Source organism: Pholcus phalangioides, unplaced genomic scaffold (assembly GCF_987345545.1).
Source record: "Pholcus phalangioides strain wild (caught in Gottingen) unplaced genomic scaffold, Ppha-v1.0 ptg000019l_1, whole genome shotgun sequence".
Lineage (NCBI taxonomy): Eukaryota > Metazoa > Arthropoda > Arachnida > Araneae > Pholcidae > Pholcus > Pholcus phalangioides.
The window spans coordinates 9,729,898-9,754,363 of NW_028301612.1; the positions used below are offsets into that span (position 1 = coordinate 9,729,898).

At 38.0% G+C, this 24,466-nt stretch overlaps 1 protein-coding gene across 1 annotated transcript in view; it reads left to right on the forward strand.

Annotated features, from left to right (window-relative positions):
* The window catches only part of LOC149071200 (uncharacterized), a 68,417-nt gene extending 47,313 nt beyond the window's left edge, over positions 1–21,104 (forward strand). The window contains exon 2 of the mRNA XM_089248099.1: positions 20,019–21,104. Within this exon, the coding sequence (XP_089104225.1) occupies positions 20,019–21,104 (1,086 nt within the window). The remainder of the gene's footprint in view (positions 1–20,018) is intronic.
* Positions 21,105–24,466: the final 3,362 nt, after the last annotated feature.

A 24,466-nucleotide genomic window follows, 5' to 3' on the forward strand; every position in this document is an offset into this window, starting at 1 on the left:
TGTACGGACGCACCCGGATTTACCTGCGGACATAACACCATAAAATGTCTAATCCTCTTACAATCACAGGCACATAGTCACCGACCAATTTCATTGTCTAAAAATATAAAAAATCCATTTAAAAACCATAAAAATAGGTTGCAGGACCTATAACTTCTTTTTTACAACTTTACAATTTATTTCATGGTTTCCACAGAAATTCAAAAATCAAACACTATTTTATAGATATATTTGGAGAACAACCAAAACTAATGGATTAGTAATAACTTTAATTCAACAAAATGGTCAATGCACCTGCGGACAGAACGTTTGCGTCCACAGCACATGAAATAAGGAAGTACGGGATACATCTTCAATGGTGTAGGTGTTAGCATGCTTGCTTGTTTAGATTTATTTATTTGTTATATGACTTCAGGAGTTGACGATCAATATTTATGTAAATTATTTTATTTTGCTGCATTCGTCTGAAGTGGTCATGTTATGTTGTTTTTAATAAAACTTTCCGGACACACCTATCCTTCGGAAACGCTTCGATATCTCTCTGAGATGGGAAGCGGGGTGTGTCCGGTCTTCAAAGGTCAAAGGTAGCATGCTTGCCCGGAATGTACGAAGGTTGGGTTCGAGTTCCAGTGGAGACTGGATGACTTTTCTTTCGGAGTTCACATACCTCAGCATAACAGCCAGAAAAACATATATTTCTCTCTCAAACGATTTCCTTCACTGTCCGAACGTAAGCGAGCATTTTTAATAAAGGGAGATAGCAACAGTTATGGGTTTGCATAAGATTTCGATGACTCTATAATTAAAAGTCAACGAAATCATAAATCCATTATTTATTTTAAAATAAATGATTAGTTTTAAATAAATCATCAAAACACAGATAGATAACTATCTCTACGACTATCACAAATAATCGTAAAATATATTACAGGAAAATAAAAAAATAAAGATAAGCAATTTTTTTTTTACTTTAACCTTCAAAACAATCAGAAATAATATTAATATTATTTACCTTGAGTCTTCGACGAGCCGGCATTTCTTGAGCAAGGGCCTATCACTAGTCTACATCCCCGCAAGGACCATTCCCCTCGCCTACATTCCTACCTGTTTTCAAATTTTATAGTAAATGTCCGTAAGTACAACTGTCCTTAGGTACAGCGGTCTCCCCCTACTGATATTGTCTATAAGTAATGATATTAATAATAAATCTATACTCTCTGCAAGTTCTTTTAACTGGATTATACTTTTTGTCCAAGTTTTGATTAAATCTGATCGATTAATTATCTCATATAGAAAATTAATCCTAATGCGATAATAACCATTTTATCAAGAAACCCAGTCTACAAGCGGGAGAAAATCATCATTAGGATAAAGAAACAGATATCCCCAATAACCTATGCACGATTTTCTTCTTTCGTACGGGCTTATTATTTCAGCTGTGTAGCTGGAATTTCTCACTTCCTATATATCCCTCGCGATAACAGTCACGGAGTAAACAAATATAGTAACAGCGTATAATATCAGCTAGGACCAAATATCGCAATATACATACAGTCGAGTCCAGTTATAACAAACTCCGCGAGACCGGAGAAATCACTTCGTTAGAAAGAAATTTCGTTACGAAGGAATTCGAAGTTTTTACATTGTGTGTATGTAAATTTATCTGGGGAATTACAAAAAATTTTCGTTAAAACAAGATTTTCGCTATAATGCTATTCATTAAAACGGGAATCGACTGTGATAAGTATTTCTATTTATTAAGTTGTATGATTTTATAGGGAGTGCGTCTACGTAGTATTGTTGTATGGTCACTTTGCGTTTTCAATGTCCACGTTTTAATGGAGAGGTATTTTTTCTAGTAGTTTGCAATATTGCGAAGTTATTTCCCAGTCCATATCCTCATTGGACTTCAGATTTTATTATTGCATTTTCCTTCCTTGCATCTCCCGTTAAAAGATCTCATATCCCCTATAAAGTGGACTCGTCTTCTCAAACCACGAATTTCCACTTCTTCATTCAGCTGCGTTTAAGGTTGTAATCTTTATGGTTGTCCAAATTTTCATAAACTCAGCTTTATTCGAATTTATCCAAATTGGAAAAAAATAATTATCAGGAAACACGGACTACAAGAAAGGGGAAAAACCATTATAGGATAAAGGAATAATATCCCCAATAACCGTAGAGAAACGTTAACGTACACACGATTTTCTTTTGTACGGCCTTATTATTTCAGCTGTCGCTGGAATATTTCTCATTTTCTATATATCCCTCGCGATACCATCCACAAAGTAAACAAATACAATAACAGCGTATAATATCAGGTAGGGCCACGTATCACCGGGCTGTGACCGTAGTGTATATCGCTACTTGTACACCATGAGCGAACTCAGTCCAAAAAATTTCGCCGATGGTGATGGTGGTCGTGTACAATACGTGTGTGTGTGTGTATATGTGTCGTTACTAAACTTCTATATAGGTTTCTTATGTGATATTTTTTTTTTCCTCGTTGATGTTCTTCATTGGAACAAGAAGAAACTGAGAGGAAGCAAAAGTCTCTCATAAAACAGACGTCAACGCCGAGGCGAAGCAGATGTCTCAACTTCTTACAACGATGGGAAGCCCATGGCGTAATAAAATTCCTCTCGCCCAACTACGTGATCTTGTTTCCAGTGGTGGAACCAGTGCTTTGGTGGGAGTTGGAACAGCTGTTAAATCACATTTCTCTCTCTCGTACCTTTCCGCAAACCGAAACCATCTCTAGAAATAGACATGTGTGTGTGTGTGTTTTCTTCTCTTTACTTATTTATACTTGGGTTTTTTTTTTCTATTTCTATTGAAATGAGGGAAAAAAGGGGATTGTGTACTCGTCCAAGACTCGCCAAAGATCCGACTTACGTTAGTATTAATACGTAAAAACAAACAAGGAAAAAAAAAACACGAACAATAACAAAATAATAACGAGCAGATACGCGAGGAACAACATGCACATCCTTGTAACAAGAACTTTGCCAACATCGCGGAATGATTGGAGGAATCAAAAATGCATCAAAAACACGCAGTCATTCCCATCAATTCCCAATTATGAGAACATTTGTTGGATCGGATAGAAAATCCAAGTTATAATGAATAGATGAATGTAGAAAATGTATCCCGCATGAAAAAAAATGAATTCGTGAATGATGTTTACGCCGTATTTTCCGAAAAAAATACCTGATAGAATTACTTTTTAAACAGAAATAATTAAATTTATCGGAACAAGCTTATTATAAGTAAGAATAAACGTATCTCTTCATTTTAAAACTTAATTAAATGAAACCAAATACTTACCATAACTGAAAAAAAAAACCCAGTTGATATATTAATTTGCTTATATTCAATTTTCATCTTGGTAGTGTAGATAAAATATATATTATATATTTAATTTAAAATGTATTGATTCCATTAGAAACCACTATCTTGTACATAGAGGTACCGTTACCTTATAGGATATTTTTTGCGAGAAATCATATTTTCGGCAGAGTCTGTAACCACCAATTTCGATATTTCATCGAATGTCTACTTCGACGAATACCGATTTCAGCAAACAAAAGGCTAAATATGAAAGAGTGGATAAACTTCGCTCAAGAATACTAAGAAATCACCATCGAATAAGGTAAATATACGGCAAACACAAAATCAGTGCATTTCGACAAACAGTGGGTGTCGTCTTCAGAGGAAGGATATATAACCGCACACTAATAACGCTGATCAAGGATCCCATTCGGGTTGGATACCAAATCTTACCTCTCAGTCGCTCATCGGAAAAAAAGAAGTACGTCTGTTCACTTCAAAAACGCCGTGGTCAGAATGAAGCTGAGAGCCTGCGTGTAAGACTAATGTAGCACTTCTGATTTTCCGCTCAGACGAAGCTACCGGAATGTTATATTCGAATTTTCTTAGAATTTTCACTCGTAATGAAAATATGCTATGGCACTGCAATCGGTGGTGTTGATTTATTGTATATTATACTGGTATAGTTTATAAACCTGAGTTCAAGTGCCTTTCGTGGAAGTCTGAATCAGCTGTGGACTATACTTCGATGAAAAACTCTTCTTGAAATTCAAATCTTCAGGGTGATTCAGAAAAGATGGGAAAAACTTTAAGAGGTGATAGGACACACCAATACAAACAATTCTCATTATCGAAGAATATATGGTCTAACACAGTGGTTCTCAACCTTTTTTTGTCCATGGCTCCCTTTCAACCATTTCTCATTCCTATGGCTCCCTCTTGCGAACATGAATAATTTTCTAACCCCCCCCCCCCCCCGCCGCCTGTTTTTCCATTAGAAGATAGTTATTCAAAAATTGTCTGAATTATATAAATATGTTTGAATTTAATTTGATTAATTTATAATTTATGAAAATAACGAAAGAGCAAAATGAACGTTATAGAATACAGTAAAAAAAATAGAGTAAATTATTCTCAATCAACGTAAATTCTGCGCTTGAAGATGACACTAAGTCATCGAGTTACTGTACTGGATGAAATTTGTATTATTTCAAATTAGATTATTTTTGTGTAAATTATTATGGTTTCGTTGAGAAAATGCCAGTTGTAGCTTCCAAAATACGCATTCTTGTAGTGATAAAAATCACAAAAAGTGATAGCAAGCAGTTTTATTAATTTTATTCTCTTCATGCGGATAAAAGTAGTATATAATGAGGGAGTAGCCACACAGAAATGAATCACAATTGAAAAGTTCAATCTTTCACATCGTTTTCAATAATGTATCAAGGATATAGGTTCATGTTGTAGCCATACTATGAACTTAAAAAAATGAACTAAAATACGTGTGAAAATTTTTTAAATATTTGTTTGAAATATTCATTCCAGAGAAATCATGTGCGCAGTCAGAGGGCCGGATTAACCATTAAGCAAAATAAGCACGTGCTTAAGGCATCAGTACTAAAGGGGCACCACCAAAAAGTGCACGGATTTTTTTATAACATCCATCATCCGATAGAAGATCCTAAAATTGTAAGAACACTTCATTGTATAGTTGAAGATCATTATCACAAGGGATGGCACAAAAGATGAGAAAATAATAAAACTAGACCACATTATTTTGCTGAGTTTTTTGATTAGCTTTTCAGTTTCCATAAAGTACGCCCAGGGCTGTCTCTTAACATTATCACACGCCCATATACAAAGCGACTTTTCTGAAAGAGGCACTACTACCTTGCTAAAAATTCCTACCTACCTATTTGCATATTTACTCTTGAAAATCGGAACCATATCTAATTGTCACTTGGTTGCCAGAAGTGACCAGATGGGCCCCATGCAGCAAACCAAGTTCTACAGAATAAGGACATGATTTTTGTGGGTCATTAGTGGATCAACTGTGCAGTTTGATCCATAGAAGTAAAAGAAATGCCACGACGTGTAAATTAAAAACTTGACAATGTATCTAAAAAGAAAAAATACCTAATATATATATAACGGTGAATCGCCAGAAATAAGATACCTATTGGCAGGACCGCAACTGTATACTTGGTTAGCCGGGGTAACCACTCATTCAGGCACCCCCCCCCCGTAATGCTGAAGGATAGGTTGAATTTGCGCCCCCTTTTGTAATGTGCCTGGGGCACCAGACTCGCCTGCTTCCCCCCCCCCACTAGTTGCGGCCCTGCCTATTAGTAATATTATGGCCATTATAAGATTCAATGGTTCCTCCTTGGAGTGATGGTACAGTTTTTATCTCATCAACCGTTCGTCGTAGTGTTATAATTTTAAAAATTCTCAAAATGTGACCAGAAATTACCCTGTACGAGTTTTGGGGATCAAAATACAGTGTACACAAAATAAAAAATGTGAATTTTTGTACGATCCCCCCCACCTCTAATATCCAATCAGACAGTGGTTGCTCTTTCTTTTCTGAGCCCAACAAACAAATCACATGTTTTCAACTGCATTACATATATTCCCTGAGATATTAAAATTCAAAATCGGAAACAGGCCCGGCCTCAGGAGAATTTCGCGACCCAATGCAGAAAAAAAAATTTTGGCTCCCTCTAAAAACATTTTATGTAGTTGTTCCCGACTTACAAACTTTTCTAGTTGCGAACATAAATCTTGGAGGGGAAGTTTTTTTCAGAGAGAACGCATTTTATTACTCTAATTTTTTTCATTATTTCAGGAACGCGTTGACAGTGTGGATCGTAATCAAACACGACCCATCGGGAGAGAATGGCATTTAAATTAATTTTACAAAATTCATAGATTATTAATAATAATTAGCTCGCGGTCCATCTGCTGACACTTCATCGTGACTCGAACCATATTGAACAGACATAAATTTTTGTCATACTTTTAAAGCGCTTCATCATCATCATCTCTTTATCAAATATACGTTGCAATTCGATAACTTTGATCATTTTTCGAATTTTTTATTGCTATTTTTGTGTAATTAATGTAAATTAATAGAAGTAAAGAATCAATTACCGGAATTCCATGACTTCCACAAGAGTAGGGCTGATCGGCAGGATCGTCGTGATAGCATCGTAGCCCGCCCCCCCCCCAAGCCAAGGGATTTTTTGGAGGCCCTACATGGAAAATTCTCGAAAAATTCAACTACGTCTCGTTTTTCTGAGGCACCTGATCTCCTGAGGCTCTTCGGGCACGGCCCGGGGTGGGGGAAGCATACGTTAAGACGGCACTGCCTAAGGTTCACACCAGGCGTCCTCCTTTTCAGTTTTGAATCTGGTAACCCTATCTGAAGACCATATAATCCGTGTTTTCACTTATTTGTTCGATCACCCATATTGTCCGAATGTTTTTGTGGAAAAAAATAATTATTTTTTCTACATAAAATCGATTATTGCAAATGTACAACTTTTGTTACCAAAATTTTCGTCTCATAAAAAAATTTTATGCCAAAAAATTACAAAGTGAAATGAAAAATGAAATGAAAAAACAAAGTGAAAAAAATGAAAATCTCTCTTTCATCATCTCATGAATTGCCTGAAATTTCGAGATTAAATGGCAGCACCAATAGTATATAAATCAAGCCTCCGGAGAGGGTATGACGTCAGCGGTCCCCGCCTTGGCAGTGCTGAGAACTGTGTCCCCCAATATCTTTCGTCGGAACATCACGTGACTCGGTGAAAACAAACAGACCCCCCCCCCGTTATTTTCTTATGGCATAAATAGGAGTTTAAAACAATAAATGAAAAAATAATTTCAGCGTGGACGATATAATTCCAAAATTAATGAAAGTTATCATTTCAGCATTTAAAGAAAGATAATGTCACCATTAATGGAAGAAAATATTCTAGAATTAATGTAAGAGATAATTAGAGCAATGATAAAAGTGATAATTCCAAAATTAGTTAATAATAAAATTAATTCCAGAATGAAGGAAAAAGATAATTCCAGAATGAAGGAAAAAGATAATTCCAGAATGAAGGAAAAAGATAATTCCAGAATGAAGGAAAAAGATAATTCCAGAATGAAGGAAAAATATAATTCCAGAATGAAGGAAAAAGATAATTCAAAAATTAATGAAAAAGAGATAATTCCAAAATTAATGAAAGAGGTAATTCCAGAATTCATGAGATACAATTTCAGAACCAATGAAAGAAATAATTCCAGCATTAATAAAAGAAATAATTCCAGCATTAATGAAAGAAACAAATCCAGAATTGATGAAAGCAATTATTTCAGAAGTAATGAAAGAAATAAAATAATTAATAAAGGAAATAAAATTCCAGAATTAATGAAAGAATATTCAATAAATTTTGAAAGAAATGATTCCGGTATTAAATGAAAATAATTGAATCTTTTTTCACCTTTAGATGAGTTCTTCTATACTGTTTTTAAATGTTTAAAACCCAATATTTAGAGACCGAACTGTACATTTCTATGGAAAAATTGCCAGGCGGCAAGTTTGTTTTCACGGAGTCACGTCATTTCCTTGCATTTGATGTCGCTGCAGTCGCGGTGGCTGGATGCTCCCTCTAGTAATAAGTCCGACCAGTAATGTCGTCTGCTTCTCTCCAGGTTACTTGTTTTGGACTTCTCCTTGTGTCCTTAAAAAATAACCGAACTGGAAGTTCGAACTTCCAGTTCTGTTTGTGGGCTTTAGCTTGTAGGGAACCGACTTCTTCTCTGTCGTCTGCTCATTAAGAGGCTCTTTGATTTGGACGTCTCCTTATGCTCAAATAAAATAACCGAACTTATATTTTGAATTTCCAGTTCAGTTTACCAGCTTTGTTTATAAGGAACTGAGCGGAATAAAGAATATAGTTTTTTTTTACTTTGAACTTCATCATCACCACATGAGTCACTTTTAAATTTGACATTAGATGGCAGCACATTACTATAAAGTGCAGTGTGGAAAAATTCACTTTTTACGATCTTACCTGTCGTCGGACGTCGAGGACGTTTATTTTGGATGTGTCTTTGGGTCTTGAAGAAATTATTGAACTGGAATTTTGATCTTTCAGGTCAGTTTATAGGCTTTGTTTATAAGGAGCGTAGTTGAATGAAGAATTTAATTTTTTATGCCTGAGCTTCGTCATCACCACATAAGGCACTTCTGATTTTGAAAGTAGGTAGCAGCACCAAAAATATTTTTAAAAATGAATTTCTTAAAGTACTCTAGAGCAGTGTTTCTTAACCTTTTTTTGCCCGTGGCCCCCTTTGAACCATATTTTTTTCTCGTGGCTCCCCTGTCTTACCCAGAGTTTTCAACACTTTATACGTATTGAAATGATTTTTTTCAGTGAATTTATACTGAACGAAAATTTTGCAAAGAAAACTGGCCTACAGGCCACTAGCCTAGAATCTATTGATCTCCCCGCTAGTTCGAGTTCTATCAAGACCGTCTCAATATCATGCCCCCCCTCCTCCCTCCTTAGGCAAAGTGATGCTATGGTAGTCCCATACTTTAGCTGGAAATAAACAGCCTACATATTTCCTACTTATTTTCAAAATTTATTGTACTATACAAAATATCATAAGATGGGGTCACTTATGGGCATGAGGCCCCTCACAAGAGTGGGACTGACAGAACTACAGCCCGGGGCCTAATATGGTTTTCATCTTTTTTTTTTTTCATACAACAAATTTCATATAAGGAAGGGGGTCTGAAATATTTAGCCGGCGACTTGAGGAAAAACCCCATCCTAGGGAACTTGTTGCAAAATGTAGGCAGTGAGGCCTGGGTGGGTCCATGCCCTAAAGAAGGCCCTGGTTTTATGGGTGGTTTTGTTGGATTCTCTCTCTCACTGTATATAAGTGATAGTCACTAATATAAAATCTTTATTTCTTCACACCTTAATTTTTCTTCTCAGCTCCCCAAACCACCTGTCATGGCTCCTTTCTCCATTTTCTTCCTTGGCCCCCCTTGAAGTATCCCAGTACCACAAGGAGGCCATATGGCCCCCGGTTGAGAACCACCGCTCTAGAGTATTAAATTAATTTTAATTCCCGTTTAAAATTGTTAGTGCCATTGTGAATTCGCGGCAAATGCTACAAGGCAAGCGTTTCACATTACAACAGGACTACCTATATCAACTCCCATAACTCTCCTATTTAGTATATGTGGCCAACCCCCTTTCAATCTCTTTGTCTTACGCTCCGTTGGTCGATTGTTTTTGAAGGCTAGAGTATCTAGTTATGGCACTGATTTTTATAATTTTTGCAAACGATGGCCGATTTCTAATAATTCAGTTATTTCTCCGATCTCATCTGAAGTTACCGATTTTATAATTAATAATCACCTTACTACTCCGTTACAAACACTGACATTTTCAACTCCTCCTTGGAATGACTCCAATATCAGGTTTCATATTGATGATCTTCCCTTTCAAGAAAGTATTTACGATCATATGATTCCAATATTATTTAATCAACATATGACAGAAAATTAGTCGTCTAATGTTATCACAGCTACAGATGCATCCAAAGCTCAAAATACGTCGGTGTGAATCTATTGCCCTAATAATAATTCATGTATACAAGCTTTAGTTCATGATTACTCCTCCGTTTTTACAGCAGAGTGTCTTGCTATTGCATATGCAGCTACCAAGCTCATCTGTGAGAGACGTAATTACGTTATTTTTACCGATAGCAAAGCATCACTTTTTGCTTTGAAAAATGTAAATCCCCGTTCCCATTCTGTAACATTATTGACACATTCCTGTCTTACACATGCAAAAAACATTGCAAATTCAATCACTTTGGTGTGGACTCCTGGCCATAAGACTATTTTATACAACGAGATTGCCGATAAAGTAGCACGACTTGCGACAAGAAATAATAACTTAAACTTTCCTTCTTTCACTTTTATGGAAGATATTCTTAATCGTTTTGAAAACTGTTTTAAAAACAACGTTGATCAGCGTTTTACTTGTCAAAACGAATATATATACGCAATCGACTTTTTCAACTGCGTTAAATTATACTCACGATTTTTTCACAGTCAAAAATATGAAACACTTTTTTATCGTTTACTTACAAACAGAGCATCCACCAAAGATTATTTACATAGAATAAATCAGATTTCATCTCCGATCTGTGATCATTGTTCAGATCCTGAGACTTCACTGCATTTCATGTTCATTTGTAAACATTGGATTGAACAACGCCGTCAATTTGCTATTAGCCTCTCGATTCCCAATGTCAATCGCGTTTGTCTTGGATGAATTTATTGAAGTTAATGCTGAACTCATGCTCATGCTTTTGAAAAATATCTTTATGCATGTAACAGATTTTAATTTGCGTTGAATTTTGATTTTTTCTCTTTCTGTATTCACATCAGATGTGAAATGAGATATTTCCTATGTTATGTATACCGCAGTTATTTATTTTTTACAATGTGAGAAGCATTTGAATGGAAAAGAAAATTCGTAATTCTTGTTTGTGTGTGGGTTTTTTTTTAAATCTCTCTGAATATTTATATTTTGCTTTCTCTATGCGTATTTTTTGGTTAGAATTTCCAAGTGTGATTTTCCCCCATCCCTATCATGTAAGATTTGTGCAAATTCTACCATCTTTAATGTGAATTTTGCATTCATGTATTCACATTACGTATATGTACTCACATATTTACATGTATATTACATAGTGTACATTTTTGTTTTAAAGCGGTCCTAAAACCCTTGTAGGTAAGGACGTAAAATAAAGTGTCATGTCATGTCATGTCAAGGGCTACAAGGCAGAAAAAAAAAACTGCTGTTGGCGGACGGCGTAACAGTTCGAGTCACCCGGTATATACGGATTTTGTCATTGCGTAACGCAGTGACAAAACTGTTCATGTGAGCATAATAATGATTCATTATCAGGATTTCAAGCCCATCGGAAAATATAAATAAGGGGTCATTCAAGTATTGCGTAAGCCGATTTTCAGCCATTTTTGACTCCCCCCCCCCCCCGGCAGCAAAATTTCGTCAGCAGCTTAGAATATTTCATATCTTCAAAAAGGGGTGGTTGATGACGTAAGCAACCTTCAAACTCCCCCCCCCCCATCATCAAAAGTCAGCAAATCCGAAACCCCCTCCCCTCGATGCTGACGTAATACTTGAATGACCCCTAATCAGATTTTCAAATAAGAAAATTATCAATTTGTTGACTTCAATTTCGATACGGTGAAAATCTGATATTTTGTTGGATGACAAGCTGCCTTCAAGTGGCTTTTTGGCTCGTAATATGGCCGCTCTCTCGCAGGCGAACGAAGCAACGTGCGAGTTGGCTAAAGCAGAACACAATATTTCTCATAATAGTCTGTACTATATTTAGTATACAGGGCACATAGGTAACGGGGCATGTGGCATTTTACTGGCGAACCATTGGTCCTAGAGGCATTCTTCCAGTTGGAAAAAGTACCCGAATAATGTGCAGTACTCAGATATTTGATTCATGTTGCCAGGGGTTACATAGTTATTAAAATTAAAATGTTAACTTTTTATGTGGACACCCTGTGCCCCAAAACACAATTGGAAAATTGTTTCCCGGTCTCCAACAAAAACATTCATCGTTTTTAAGTGCAATATTCACTGAGATATTCGAAGAAGGTTGGAAAAAAAACATCATTAAATGCGAGGAAACCATTTTACCCGCATTTGATGCTGTTTTTTCCCAAATTTCCTCATTTTTTCGAATTCGCATATCTCGGTGAATATTGCTCTTAGAAACGTGAAATTATTTTAGTTGCCATCGGAAAAGACAGAGTAACAACTTCTTAACTGGGTTCTTTGGCACACGGGGATGGTATAAAAAGGTATAAATATTTTTAATTTTATAACTAGACAACCCCTTACAAAATAAATGACGTATCTGAGTTGGACACGTGATTTGGATACTTTTTCTAGTTGGGTAAGTATTTAATTCTAACGGCTCGCAAGTAGTGCCATACGCCCGGTTACCCATGCAGTCGGCATATACACGTAAAAAAATACAGTCGACTCTCCTTTTAACGAATACCGTTATAACGGTAAAAAATATCGTTTTAACGAAAACTTTTCTAATCCCCCGGATAAGTTTACATGGGAACAATATAAAAATCTGAAATTTAACGAAATTCCTTTATTACTCCGGTCTCTTGGATTTCATTATAATGGGGTTGACTGTATTCCCACGAAAAAAAATCTGATATTTTTGCAATTTTTGATGCGAAAGCAGTCCTTTTTATAATGATTATGTCATTTTACTTTTATAAATTTGAGAAGGAAACAAAAGAAAGAAAGGGTGGGGAGAAAAAAAGAAAAATGGCCAAGGGGGCTCGGTTGTGCGTAAATGCCTTGAAATTCCACTTGTACGCAAGGGGATTCGCGCCTCACTCTCAGTTTTATGACAAAATTTCACATTTATGAGACGTTTGACTATGGTTACGATTAACCTATATATATATATATAGCTTTCAATATTAAAATATTTCATTTATACGAAGCACAATTTCAATTATTTGGCATTTTCATTTCATTTTGACTCGAACTCCAAATCTTTGGCATTTAGACATCATTTCCAACTATCAAATCCACGAGATTTTCACAGATTGTGAAAAATGCGTCGCTTAATTGGTTTTGCATGCGTATTATCAACACTAAAAACCACAAATTTTAGCTTGACAGATACAGAGATACGCATTGAGCCGGTTATGGACATTTTAAAATGAAGACTTGCGTGAGAATTTATTGCACTTTTCTGAGAAATCAATAGACTCAGTGAGTCTCATATAAACGGATTTAAATTGCTTTAAATGTGGTCATACGCCATTTTGTTTTTTTTTTTTTTCTAATGCCCACAACATTGTTCTTCCAGGATAGAAAAATTGTATTGAAATTATTTGGGATCTTGCAGGCCAGCAGCAGGCTTATGTAGTAGGGCAGTTAATAGGAAGCATTACAGTATATATTAAAAAAACTTTAAAGATGTGGTGTCAATCTTAGTCCTACTAAGTCCCAATACATTATCTGCTTGGATAGCATATAGACACCAATCAGCAAACCAAATGACGTTAAGATCGTCTTAAATATGTTTAAAATCACGTTTTTCCTGTTAAATTGAAATGAATGGCATATGAACACTTGCGATTTTGAAATAACAGCAAATTTATGCAATTACAGTTTCTCAAGTTATACGGCAATGTAGTTTTAAAAAATTTAATTTCGCTGGTATTTTTCCTTATGTATGATTTGGTCTCTTGCAGTTCGTTATAACTGAATTCGACTTCATTTCTTTTCAGTGGAGGCAATGGGTGTTGGCACACCCCTCCCCAAAAATTCATTAAAACAATACCCCAGAGCAATCGTTCTTTATTCGATTTTTATAAACATATTCCCCATCAGACCACTCAGGTTTAGAGGCGTCGCGAGTTCGATACCCGGTTCGTCCTTGTCAGAAAACTTTCCTGACACAGGGGGTACAACAAAAAATGGCGACTTGACCGCAGCAAAAAATTTGCTACCGCACGGAGTCCCCCATCGAGGGGTTAACGCACCAACCTCTCGATGAGTATAAGAAACAAGCCTGCCGTTCGGAATCGGCAATAAATTGTAGTTCCCGGGGTCTAATTAGCCCTCGCGTGCAGAAAATGACCGTGGTGCGACAAAAATGATCAATGATCAGACCACTCAGTGCCGGTTGAAGATAGCTTCGAGCTAAACTAGATGGCTATCCGTCTGTAATTGCATGAAAACGATGGGGTTTTTTTACACACAAGCTTTCATTTCTCACCCATCTACTTCTTGGATTGCATTTACTACCAGCACTCAAAAGAATGGCAATGAATGGTCAACAAATCTTTGTCTGCTTTCTTTATGACAGCCCTCTTTGAATGAAACGTCTTCGAACGCACACAACTTTCTGTCTTCACAGTTACTTCATTTTGCTTAAACCTCTTTTATAGTTTGTGTCAGGGCCTACTGTCACCCCCAAGTCGTAAACCCACCGAGATTACATGCAACGCGCTTTTTTTATTTCCTTCCTCATGTTAATGTTACTTGAATAGCGGAAAAATTGCGAAAAATATATTCTATGCATTTTTTGTTTCAAATTAAATTTTTTTTAGTCAGAGTGACTAAAAAAATTTAATTCCACAAACTTCTTCGTGGCCCCCGTATCAGTAGCCGTGGCTCCCCTTTCGCCAGATTTTCATCCGTGGCCCCCTGGAATATCCTAGGGGCCCCCCAAGGTCATATGGCGCCCGGTTGAGAACCACTGGTCTAACATGAAACGCAACCGTGCTAGCGTGTTTCGAAACGCCGCTCCGCAAAATTAAAACGGTATTCCTGTTGAAATTTATCGGTTGAAAAAGAACACCATGCATACAAATGTAACCTGGGGAAGAAGAAGAAACCGTATACAAATCTGCGCCACAGTGAATAAGAGGAGCGGACTCCTCTAATTGCGGGATAATGGCGCTATTACTAAAATGCGCCATTATCCCGTACGTTACAACTGTTAGAACGGTTACACGCTGGCATAAATACATATATTCATATTCAATAAAAAGGCTGGCTTCCGCGTGTTTTATTCACTATGACGAAGATTTGCATGCGGTTTCTTCTTCCTCTTCCGCCAGGTTACATTTGCATGGTGTTCTTTTTCTCCTGATAAATTTCACCAGAACTGCCGTTTTAACGTTTGAGGAGCGGCCGTTTCGAAACACGCAAGCGCTTTTGCGTTTCATGTTAGACCATGTATTCTTTGATGACTATTGTTTTTATTGGTGTGTACTATCACCTCTTAAAGATTTTCCCATCTTTTCTGAATCACCCTGTACAGGCTCTCTCTTGCCAACAGTAAGCGGCGATGGTCGATTTTTCACATTCCTGATTGTTAACACAGCGAGCGTGCTCATTTAATCATTGTTTTATGGGTCTCCTTGTGTCTGTCCTATATAACCAAAAGAGTAACCACCACATAGATTGCAATAAATATCTCATGTTTGTTCTTTGGTATAGCATCTTTAGTAAGCTTGAAATGTAAATTTTTCGTAGGCGCATCTATTGTTGTTAGGTTGAACACCTTGAGAATTATTTTGACCTTTTGTGAGATTATTGGATCATAGGGTATAACTACACCTTTTTTGAGTGGCCTCTCTGTAATGTTCACTAAAGTGGATCCGCGTGCTGGTTTCGTTAAATTTCTACTTATTTCATCAACAATCTTAGTATTGAAACCCCGGTTTTAGCAATTGCTCTCATGATTCCAAGTTCACGGTCTAATATGTTCCGATCTGAGCAGATATTAAATGCTATCACTACATAAGTACGAAACGCCGAGAGTTCCAGTTGCATGAGATGAGACGATCGAAAATGAGGTGGTAGTGAGACTTAGAAAATCTCTTGCGATAGACACAGGTTTTGAGAGAGAGATTTCTGTTTAGATACCACTACGTCTAAGAAAGAATGTTCATTGTTCGTTTCAAATTCGGCTGTGAACTGAACGTGAAGGTCTATGTCATTCATGACATAAACCCTCACTTGCTCATCTTTGGAACCGTCCCAAATCACAAAAGTATCATCCACGTACCTCCGATAAAATGAAAAGAAGACACAGCATCGAGGAGAGGGGCATTTCCTATTGCTAAGCTCTGTCTGTGTTTAAAACTTATCATCGAAACTGAATACTGTTTGTGAGCCACACGTGAACGCGAAATTTTATATTTCATCTACTTCAGGCTGTGAAAAATTCTGTTTCAAGTGATCTTTCTATAAGACAACTAATACTACCAGTTATGGGGGAATGTTAGCAAACATTAAAACAACGCCAAAAGACACCAAGATAAGCTGTTTGGGTTCAAATGGTCCCAAGCATTCTGTCTATTGCGTCACTCCTACACAGCAAAACTTATTAGAATTTTTAATGACGCTGTGGTGGTCGAGTGGTTATAGTGCCGGACTCGTGATGCGAGGATCCGGGTTCGAACCCCACAGTGGTGGTCGGCTGAAGTTGGTTTTCTGTGGTTCCCAACTTCAAGGCGCAAATGCGAGCCGATCTCCCCGTTAAAAAGTCTCGCCACAGAGAGCAACAGTCCTACAACGGTAAATCATTCAACCATAACACTTCACTCATAGTTAGTAAAACTGGGGGCAGATGACAGCACTACACATAACAAGCATTACACAGAAACAAACTCTACGTCAGGTTGCACTACACGCACATTCCCGCATGTACCGATTCGTTGGGGGGTTCCGCGGGGGAGGGGCGCATGTGTGGTGTAGCAGTAGTAGGTAGGGGCTCGGGGATCCATGATGTTCTTAAGTCAGCCACCTCGTTGGGCAATTTGCCTGTTGTGGCGTTGTATTTGTATTGTAAACCCGAACCTTGCGTGTCACTGATATCGAATTCTTGACATTTTATCATTTCTTAAACTCATATATGTACAATAGGTAATAGGATATATGGCATTTTACTGACGAACCATTCATCTTAGAAAAATACTTCCAATTAATAAAATTATTCGAATAACGTGTATACCATCCATGTTAATTCCTTAGAAATATGTTGTATAGCTATTAAAATAAAAAAAAAAAATCTAAATTTTCATACGGTGTCGTCCTGTGCTCCATCCAACTTCCAATTATAAAGTTGTTGCCCTGTCACTCTTGATGCCAACAAAAAAAATCCATATTTCTAAGTCCATTATTCACAGATATAATCGAATTCGAGAAACGGAGGAAATTCATTAAAGAGCAGCGTTATACGCGGAAATCCTGTCTTACCCTCAACTGACGCTGTTCTTTCCCAAATTTCGAAATCGAATATCTCTGTGAATATTGCACTTAGAAATATGTAATTTTTTTTTTGGGTTGGCATCAGGAGAGACAGGGGCAACATCTTTCTATTTGGAAGTTTGAGTACAGGGGGGGGGGATCGTACAAAATTTAGATTTTTTATTTTGTTATGCACTGTATTTTCCCTCCCCAAACTAGTACAGGATAATTTTTGAACGCCTGTTGAGAATTTTTTGAATTGGAATCATATCTCTACGACGGACGGTCAATGAGATAAAGGCCGTGCTAGTACTTACAGGACACCCTGTATATGCATCAGGTTTAAGTTAAATGCCAATATAGTCGGAGGAGCCTGACACATTCCAAAAAACACTTTGCTACTCCAACTGAAGCTTGTAAAAGAATGCAACACTTTAACTCGCAGATTTGAATAACAATAACACCAACAAATTCTACTCGCCAGCACTATCATCCTTATAACCTCCACCTTGTTTATAACGACGACATTTCTCGATCTCTTAAATGGTGTTATAACCGAGCTTGACTGTATAACTCTATCAGAAAAATATGATTCAGATAAAGGGGGGGGGGGGAATGTCTACAATAATATTTCAGATATACGTTATATTATTTGGTAAGTGTCACATGGAAGAAACGTACTTCAAAGGTGATATGCAAATATTTATTGCTTATAGTATTTCCGTATGGTCGGGATAAGAAAAGTAGAAAGATTCCCGAATATGTGCCTCTCGAATTCTCAATATTCTCGGGAACAAAATCTCAATTGGTTATCAAACAGGGCCTCCTGCCTAGACATATGTATATATCTGTACCACATCTGCATGAATATATACATACATCCATATTTTCTATTTACTTGGATATAGTTTCCAGAAAGAGGATCGCTTTGAAGTATATATGTACAGTAGGTCCGATACTCTGTGGAGATATTCATCTTACATCTCGCATTGCTTCTTTTATATTTCCTTTCATACTTTTGTAATATAAAATTCTGAAATATGTAAATATTCATTCTTGAAAAGAATGAAATATTTGCTGCACAAGAATACAATAGAAACTCATTTTAGCTGTCACAAAATGATATCGATTTGATTTGTTATCGTATTTTCTTCATTGAAAGTTAATGTGAAAAATTTGAATATACAGTCGAGTTTGAATAATTCGAATTACTGTCAGTCACTGGAAAAAGTTCGAATTACCCGAAATTCAAGTTATCAAATTAATCTATTCCGTATCCGTAAAATGAATGCAAAATTGCAAATTAATCATCCACGTTCACATATGTGTGATAGTTATTATTAATAATTAAAACTGTGTCATCTGTTACGAAACTCTTCCAGAAATTTTATTAATTGATCAATTTTTTTTCACTGTGCATTATCCCACTCAGATAATACGTTATTGCCATTTCGTGTCTCAGAGTACCAACTTAAAGGGTATAAGTGGGTGAAATACACTCATGTCCATAAATTAAGGATAATTTAGAATCACACGGAAATCGAAATCTAACGTCAAAATCTCACCTGTAGAATTATCACACACATCTGCAAGAATGATATGCAAATTTCAGGAAGCCACCAGATGATGCCGATAGTACGTCGCAATGACGAGAGTGTAAGGGGGGGGGGGGGGTATATAAGGAATGGTGGCAAAGAAGTAAAATTGTTCACAAGAGTTCTGTAAGGCGCTCAGTGCCATAAGCGAATAGTTATGACACAGAGGACGCATGTGGGTGATTTTTTACGTGGTAGAATTATGGGCCGCCTGGAATGTGGGCGTACTCAGATGGAAGTATCTGAGGAACTTGGAATTGCCCAAAGTGTCATCTCTAGGCTTTGGCAGCGATTCCAATATAACGGAAATGTCAGTAGACGTTACAGTACAGGTCGCCCCCGAGTTACAACGCCGAATAAAGACCGGTATTTGGCAGTAACTGTCAAAAGAAGCAGACGAAGCACAGCATCCGACGTGTCTCGTCAGCTATCTGCAGCCTCGGGTACCACAGTTTCAAGGCAAACCGTGTACAGACGTTTGGGAGATATTGGTCTATATGCTCGCAGGCCTGTCAGATGTGTTCCGCTCACGGCAACTCACTGTCGGCAGCGATTAGCCTGGAGTAGAGAACATGCAATGTGGACATCGTCACAGTGGGCTTGTGTGATGTTTCCCGATGAGTCCAGGTTTAGCTTGCAGTCGGATTCACGCAGATGGCGGATAAATCCAAAAGCACATGGTGGACAACTGAATTAGAAGTGTCACGCAAGAAGCTCAGAGCTCTGAAAAGACGATAAATACGAGCAAAAAATCAGGAGGACAAAATTCGCCTGCGCATGGCATTTAATAAATATCAGGCTCAGTACCGTAAAGAGATTCGTAATACAAAATTAACTTCCTGGCGTACACTATGTGAAAAAACGGCCTCTGAATTTGGTACCGTATTTCATGCTTCTATGTCTCGCAAAACAAAGCCACAGCTGACTATGAGCCATCTTGGTGACGAAACAATTCTGCAAGTGGGGGAAAGACACCTTAATGACGTTTACCCCGATGACTATGGTCCTTTTTTTATGAGTTCTAGTCTGTACCTCGACCCGGATCTGAGCATAAGAGCAATATCTAAGCAAGAAATTAAAATAATCGTCGAACCACCGTCGTGCGGTGTTGATCACGGACGCAGGTAAAGCTGAGAAAGAACTTCAGAAGGGTGCTCCTCAGGGCTCTTGTTCCGGCCCTTTGTTATGGAATCTTGTTCTTGATGAGCTGTTGAAAATTAAGTGGCCCTCAAATGTCAAAGTTCAGGCTTATGCGGACGACCTTTTGGTGATTGCATCCGCCCCTACTGTCAAGGGATCAGGCGATCTAGCAGAGGAAGCCCTCAGAACAGTGTCAAATTGGCTGCACATGCATAAGCTCACTCTCTCTATGGCTAAGACAAAATTCTTGTGGATATCAAGGAAGAGGCCTCCCACTATCTGGTTCCAAGGAAAAACTATCAAGAAAACGGACGTGCTATGTTATTTAGGTGTCTTTATCGATAAGCAACTTAGCTGGGAAGATCACATCAAGGAACAGAAGAGAAAGGCGTCCGGTGTTCTTCAGAAGATGCGCCTGATGGCCGGACCACAGTGGGGATTGACACGGGCTTTAAGGAGATCACTCTACTTGACTGTGGTTGAGCCTATGATAGCTTATGGAGCTTCAATATGGCATTCTACCAAGGTCCAGATATTCAGACGGCTCGATGCAATACAAAGACCTTTTCTCTTATATATCTCTGGTGCGTACAGAACTACACCTACAAATGCTCTTCAGGTGATTCTAGGGCTTCCGCCATTATCCCTGAAGATAGAATTCTTGGCCAGAGTCACGCGTCTTCTAAAGCTTCACAAGTCATGTTCATTGCTTGAGGGAACATTAGTCCCGGACGCCTTCGAGCAGAAGACTATAGCCTGGTCTTCGCATCCCGCAGAATCTCTGCAGGTCAATCAAGTTCTTCTAGATTCTTCGGAGGACGATATACCTAAGGAGAAATCCGTCGTATATTACGCTGATGGCTCCAAATCAGAATCAGGTACAGGAGCTGCTTGTATAAAAACCGTGGGAACGAAGATCGTGGATAAATGGGCTGCTAAACTAAAAGAAGACAATTCAGTATATCAAGCTGAAATGCTCGCTATATTTACAGCAGCTCTGGATGCAGCTACAAAAAGGGCACGGACTGTAATAAGATCGGATAGCCGTTCGAGTATCCAGGTCATTCTAAATCCACTCTCTGAAAACGCAATGGCCAGAAGGATCAGGAGTATACAATACGCATCTCCTTGGTTAAAGCCCACAACGGCCAGTGGGGAAACGAGCTAGCGGATGCGGCGGCTAAAGAAGCGACCAATACCGGAGACTTTTGCGAGGAACTCTTATATCCAGCTTCGTACGCCAAGTCTCTCCTCTGGAGGGACATGATAGCAAAGTGGCAACTGGATTGGGATATACCGGAGGCATCAGGAAGATCAACTCATGAAGTTATAAAGAAAGTAGATACTAGGAGCAGGGGCTGGTCACGCGAGCTCATCTTATTTGTCACCGGTCATGGACCTTTCCCGGCAAACTTACATCGCTTTAAAGTGATTGCCAGTGACAAGTGTTATTGTCTTGAGCCTGGCACGCCCCTGCACTACGCCACATGCTGTCCAGAAACGACACCCTATCACTTCCGTTCGCCGGCTGCCCATCTACACAGACCATGGATGCTTGGCATACTACGTCGAGAGGAATCAAGAGAAAAGATAAGAAAAATGGTGAAATTCCTTGAGGAACATCGTGGGAAGATAAGGGATCCGTCTCCTCCAGTTCCTGCAACTCCGGTACCAGCACCTCCGTTAAGGAGATCGCCGCGTCTTCACCCTCACAGTGCACTGGTGGCACTGTTTGAAGGCGGGGAGCAGGATGATTCCTAAATCTATAATCAAGTGTCCCGGAGATATTTTAAAGACCTTCAACTGTGATCAAAAGCGAATCGGACAGAGTGTACTGAACTGCCCGAGCGCAATGGGGTGCTTTGCGTTTCTGTCAAACAATCCTCGATCAATCAAATTTATTTATTTATTTATTTATTTTCAATTTATTTATTTATTTATTTATTTTCAATTTATTTATTTATTTAATTTAATCAAATTTCTGATTGCGCCTTTGTGATATGATTTTATACCACTTTCCATGATTATTTATTATCCGTGCCCGTTGCACTTTGACTTTAACTTGATTAATTTGATTCTTCTTTTTACATAATTCTTCATTTCTTTTCACTATATGTAATCTTTGACGTATCAATAAATAATGGTTTTGCCGGAGATGCCCTGGACCTTCCCCCTTCGGGGGGGAGGGGAGGCCCGAGGAGCTTACGTTGCTTCTTGCGACAGAGCCTGGGTGTCTCGCGGTTTCTCCAGTTTCTTCAGTCTGATTCACGTCGGACTTTCATATGGAGAACGCCAGGTATCCGTTACCACCAAGACAACATCATTGAACGACACCGTTACGGTGGTGCAGCATTGCTCGTTTGGGGTGGAATTATACTCGGTTCCAGAACAGATCTACATGTTCAAACCGGAACCATGAAAGCCCAAATTTATCGGGACATCATTCTGGAACAACATGTACGTTTGTTTAGGTGTGCCATGGGCGCAGAATTTGTGTTTATGGATGACAACGCCCGTCCTCACCGAGCAAACATCGTAAACGAATGCCTGGAATCTGAGGATATAACCCGTATGGAATGGCCAGCATTCTCACCTGACTTGAATCCGATAGAGCATGTGTGGGACATGCTTGGCCGATGAGTTGCACCCCGTCAACCACCTCCTACATGTGTACCGGAACTTCGAAGAGCATTGCTTGCTGAGTGGAGTGATCTTCCCCAAGATCAGATCGGTAATTTGATACTCAGCATGCCTAGGCGTTGTACGGACCGTATTTCATCGCATGGGAGACATACAATGTATTAACCATCATACCAACCATGTAATAGTAAGTTTTCGTGAAGGGGATATTTTTACAATTGCTCCAGGGAGCAAACATCGTAGTTTTAATGAATGGTATCATACATACAACTCCGTTTTTGTTCTTTATCTTTTGTTTAATAAATGGGCTTTATGAATAAGTAACGTTTGTTTTGTTTCTGAACCTTTATTTGCCGGAGCTGGCATTATCCTCAATTTATGGACATGAGTGTACATAAAGTAAGCAATAATTGAAACTATTCAACAGCTTGAAAAAAATAAGCACTTTATTGTAAACACCACATTCACTCTTATAGGAACAAATATATACACAGAAAATAGCTTGACTTTATTCATGATTTGTCCCAGGGTGGATTCATGAAATTTCTGTGGGAACAATTGAACCTGTAAGTTTTAATGTGTGTGCCTTAACTCATATGTTTCCCCTTTCGATTCCGATTTTTTTTTTCAACTATGAATATTAGATTTAATGTATTTTCTGAAGATAATTTGTGCTTTGAACTATGTATGCCAAGTTGTTTTCTGTGTATGTTATATTATATTGCAGTTAAACAATCGGTCGGTCACACACCTGGCCACCGACATCTGCGGATAAGATTGAAAGTTACAAAAAATTTCACAAATAGGGATAGTCGCTTTATACACTTAACACTGTATTAAATACACAAAGAGACTATCAGAAGAGACTTTATCACACAAAAATTAATTGTGACAATGTGTTGGTAGAATTATACGGTGGATATGTTCTAAAATATATGGAAAGAGTCAGTGTAACCTCCTTCCGTCTTTCGTACGTATATCCGTTCGTATTTCCGCTGTTGAAAAAGATAATGAAAATAGCTTCAGTATGCAATAAGAACATGATAATTTAAGAAAAGTAGAGAAAAAATTTTAAGTTTTTGGTTCGTTCTTACCTGAGATATGGGAGCAGAAAGAGCGCGCAGGGTCACACAGACCCCGTCCGTCTTTCTAGTGTTGGCAACAACTAAGACCTATACCAATTTAGATTTAATATCTTAAATAAATAATGTTTTGTTGCTATAATAATACTCTCGGCAATATTATCGAATTGAAATATTTGCGTTACGCTATAAACTAACAATAACTCCAATACGGTATACGCTCGCAGATACGGTCGGAAATTAGTATGCAGAGAGTACGTCATCATCATTCCAAGGATGATTTCCAATTCAATATGGCTGACACATCCTTGGGTTAAGGTATTTTGATGAGAGCATTTGAGATTCTAGTCCGTGACCCATTATATATGCATTAGTGCATTCTGTCAGCTGCATGTTTGGAACTAGAACATTTTCCTAATTACACGCGTTTGAGAAACAGGTTAACATTGCGACCACTTAGCCGGAGCTAAACGTGATTGAGTGTGGAGCAGCACAGTATGGGCCCCATCCCCTACATCCCCTGTTTCACTTGATCGATAGCTTAGGGTTAAAACATATGACGACCTGTAAATTGGAATTCAGTGGCGTATATTATGACCGACCGCAGCTTATTATGTTTCGTAACCACATCTACAGTTTCCCGTATGTATCTATGTGGTACAATAAATCTCCTTAAAATGATTACTAGGCTTTCCGTGTTGCTCTGATGTTTTCTACAAAATAGCGACATCGATATAACGTTTTGGAGCATATATTTATATAATACAGTAAAGTCTTTTTTTTGCGGACACCGGTGGGACTAAAGAAT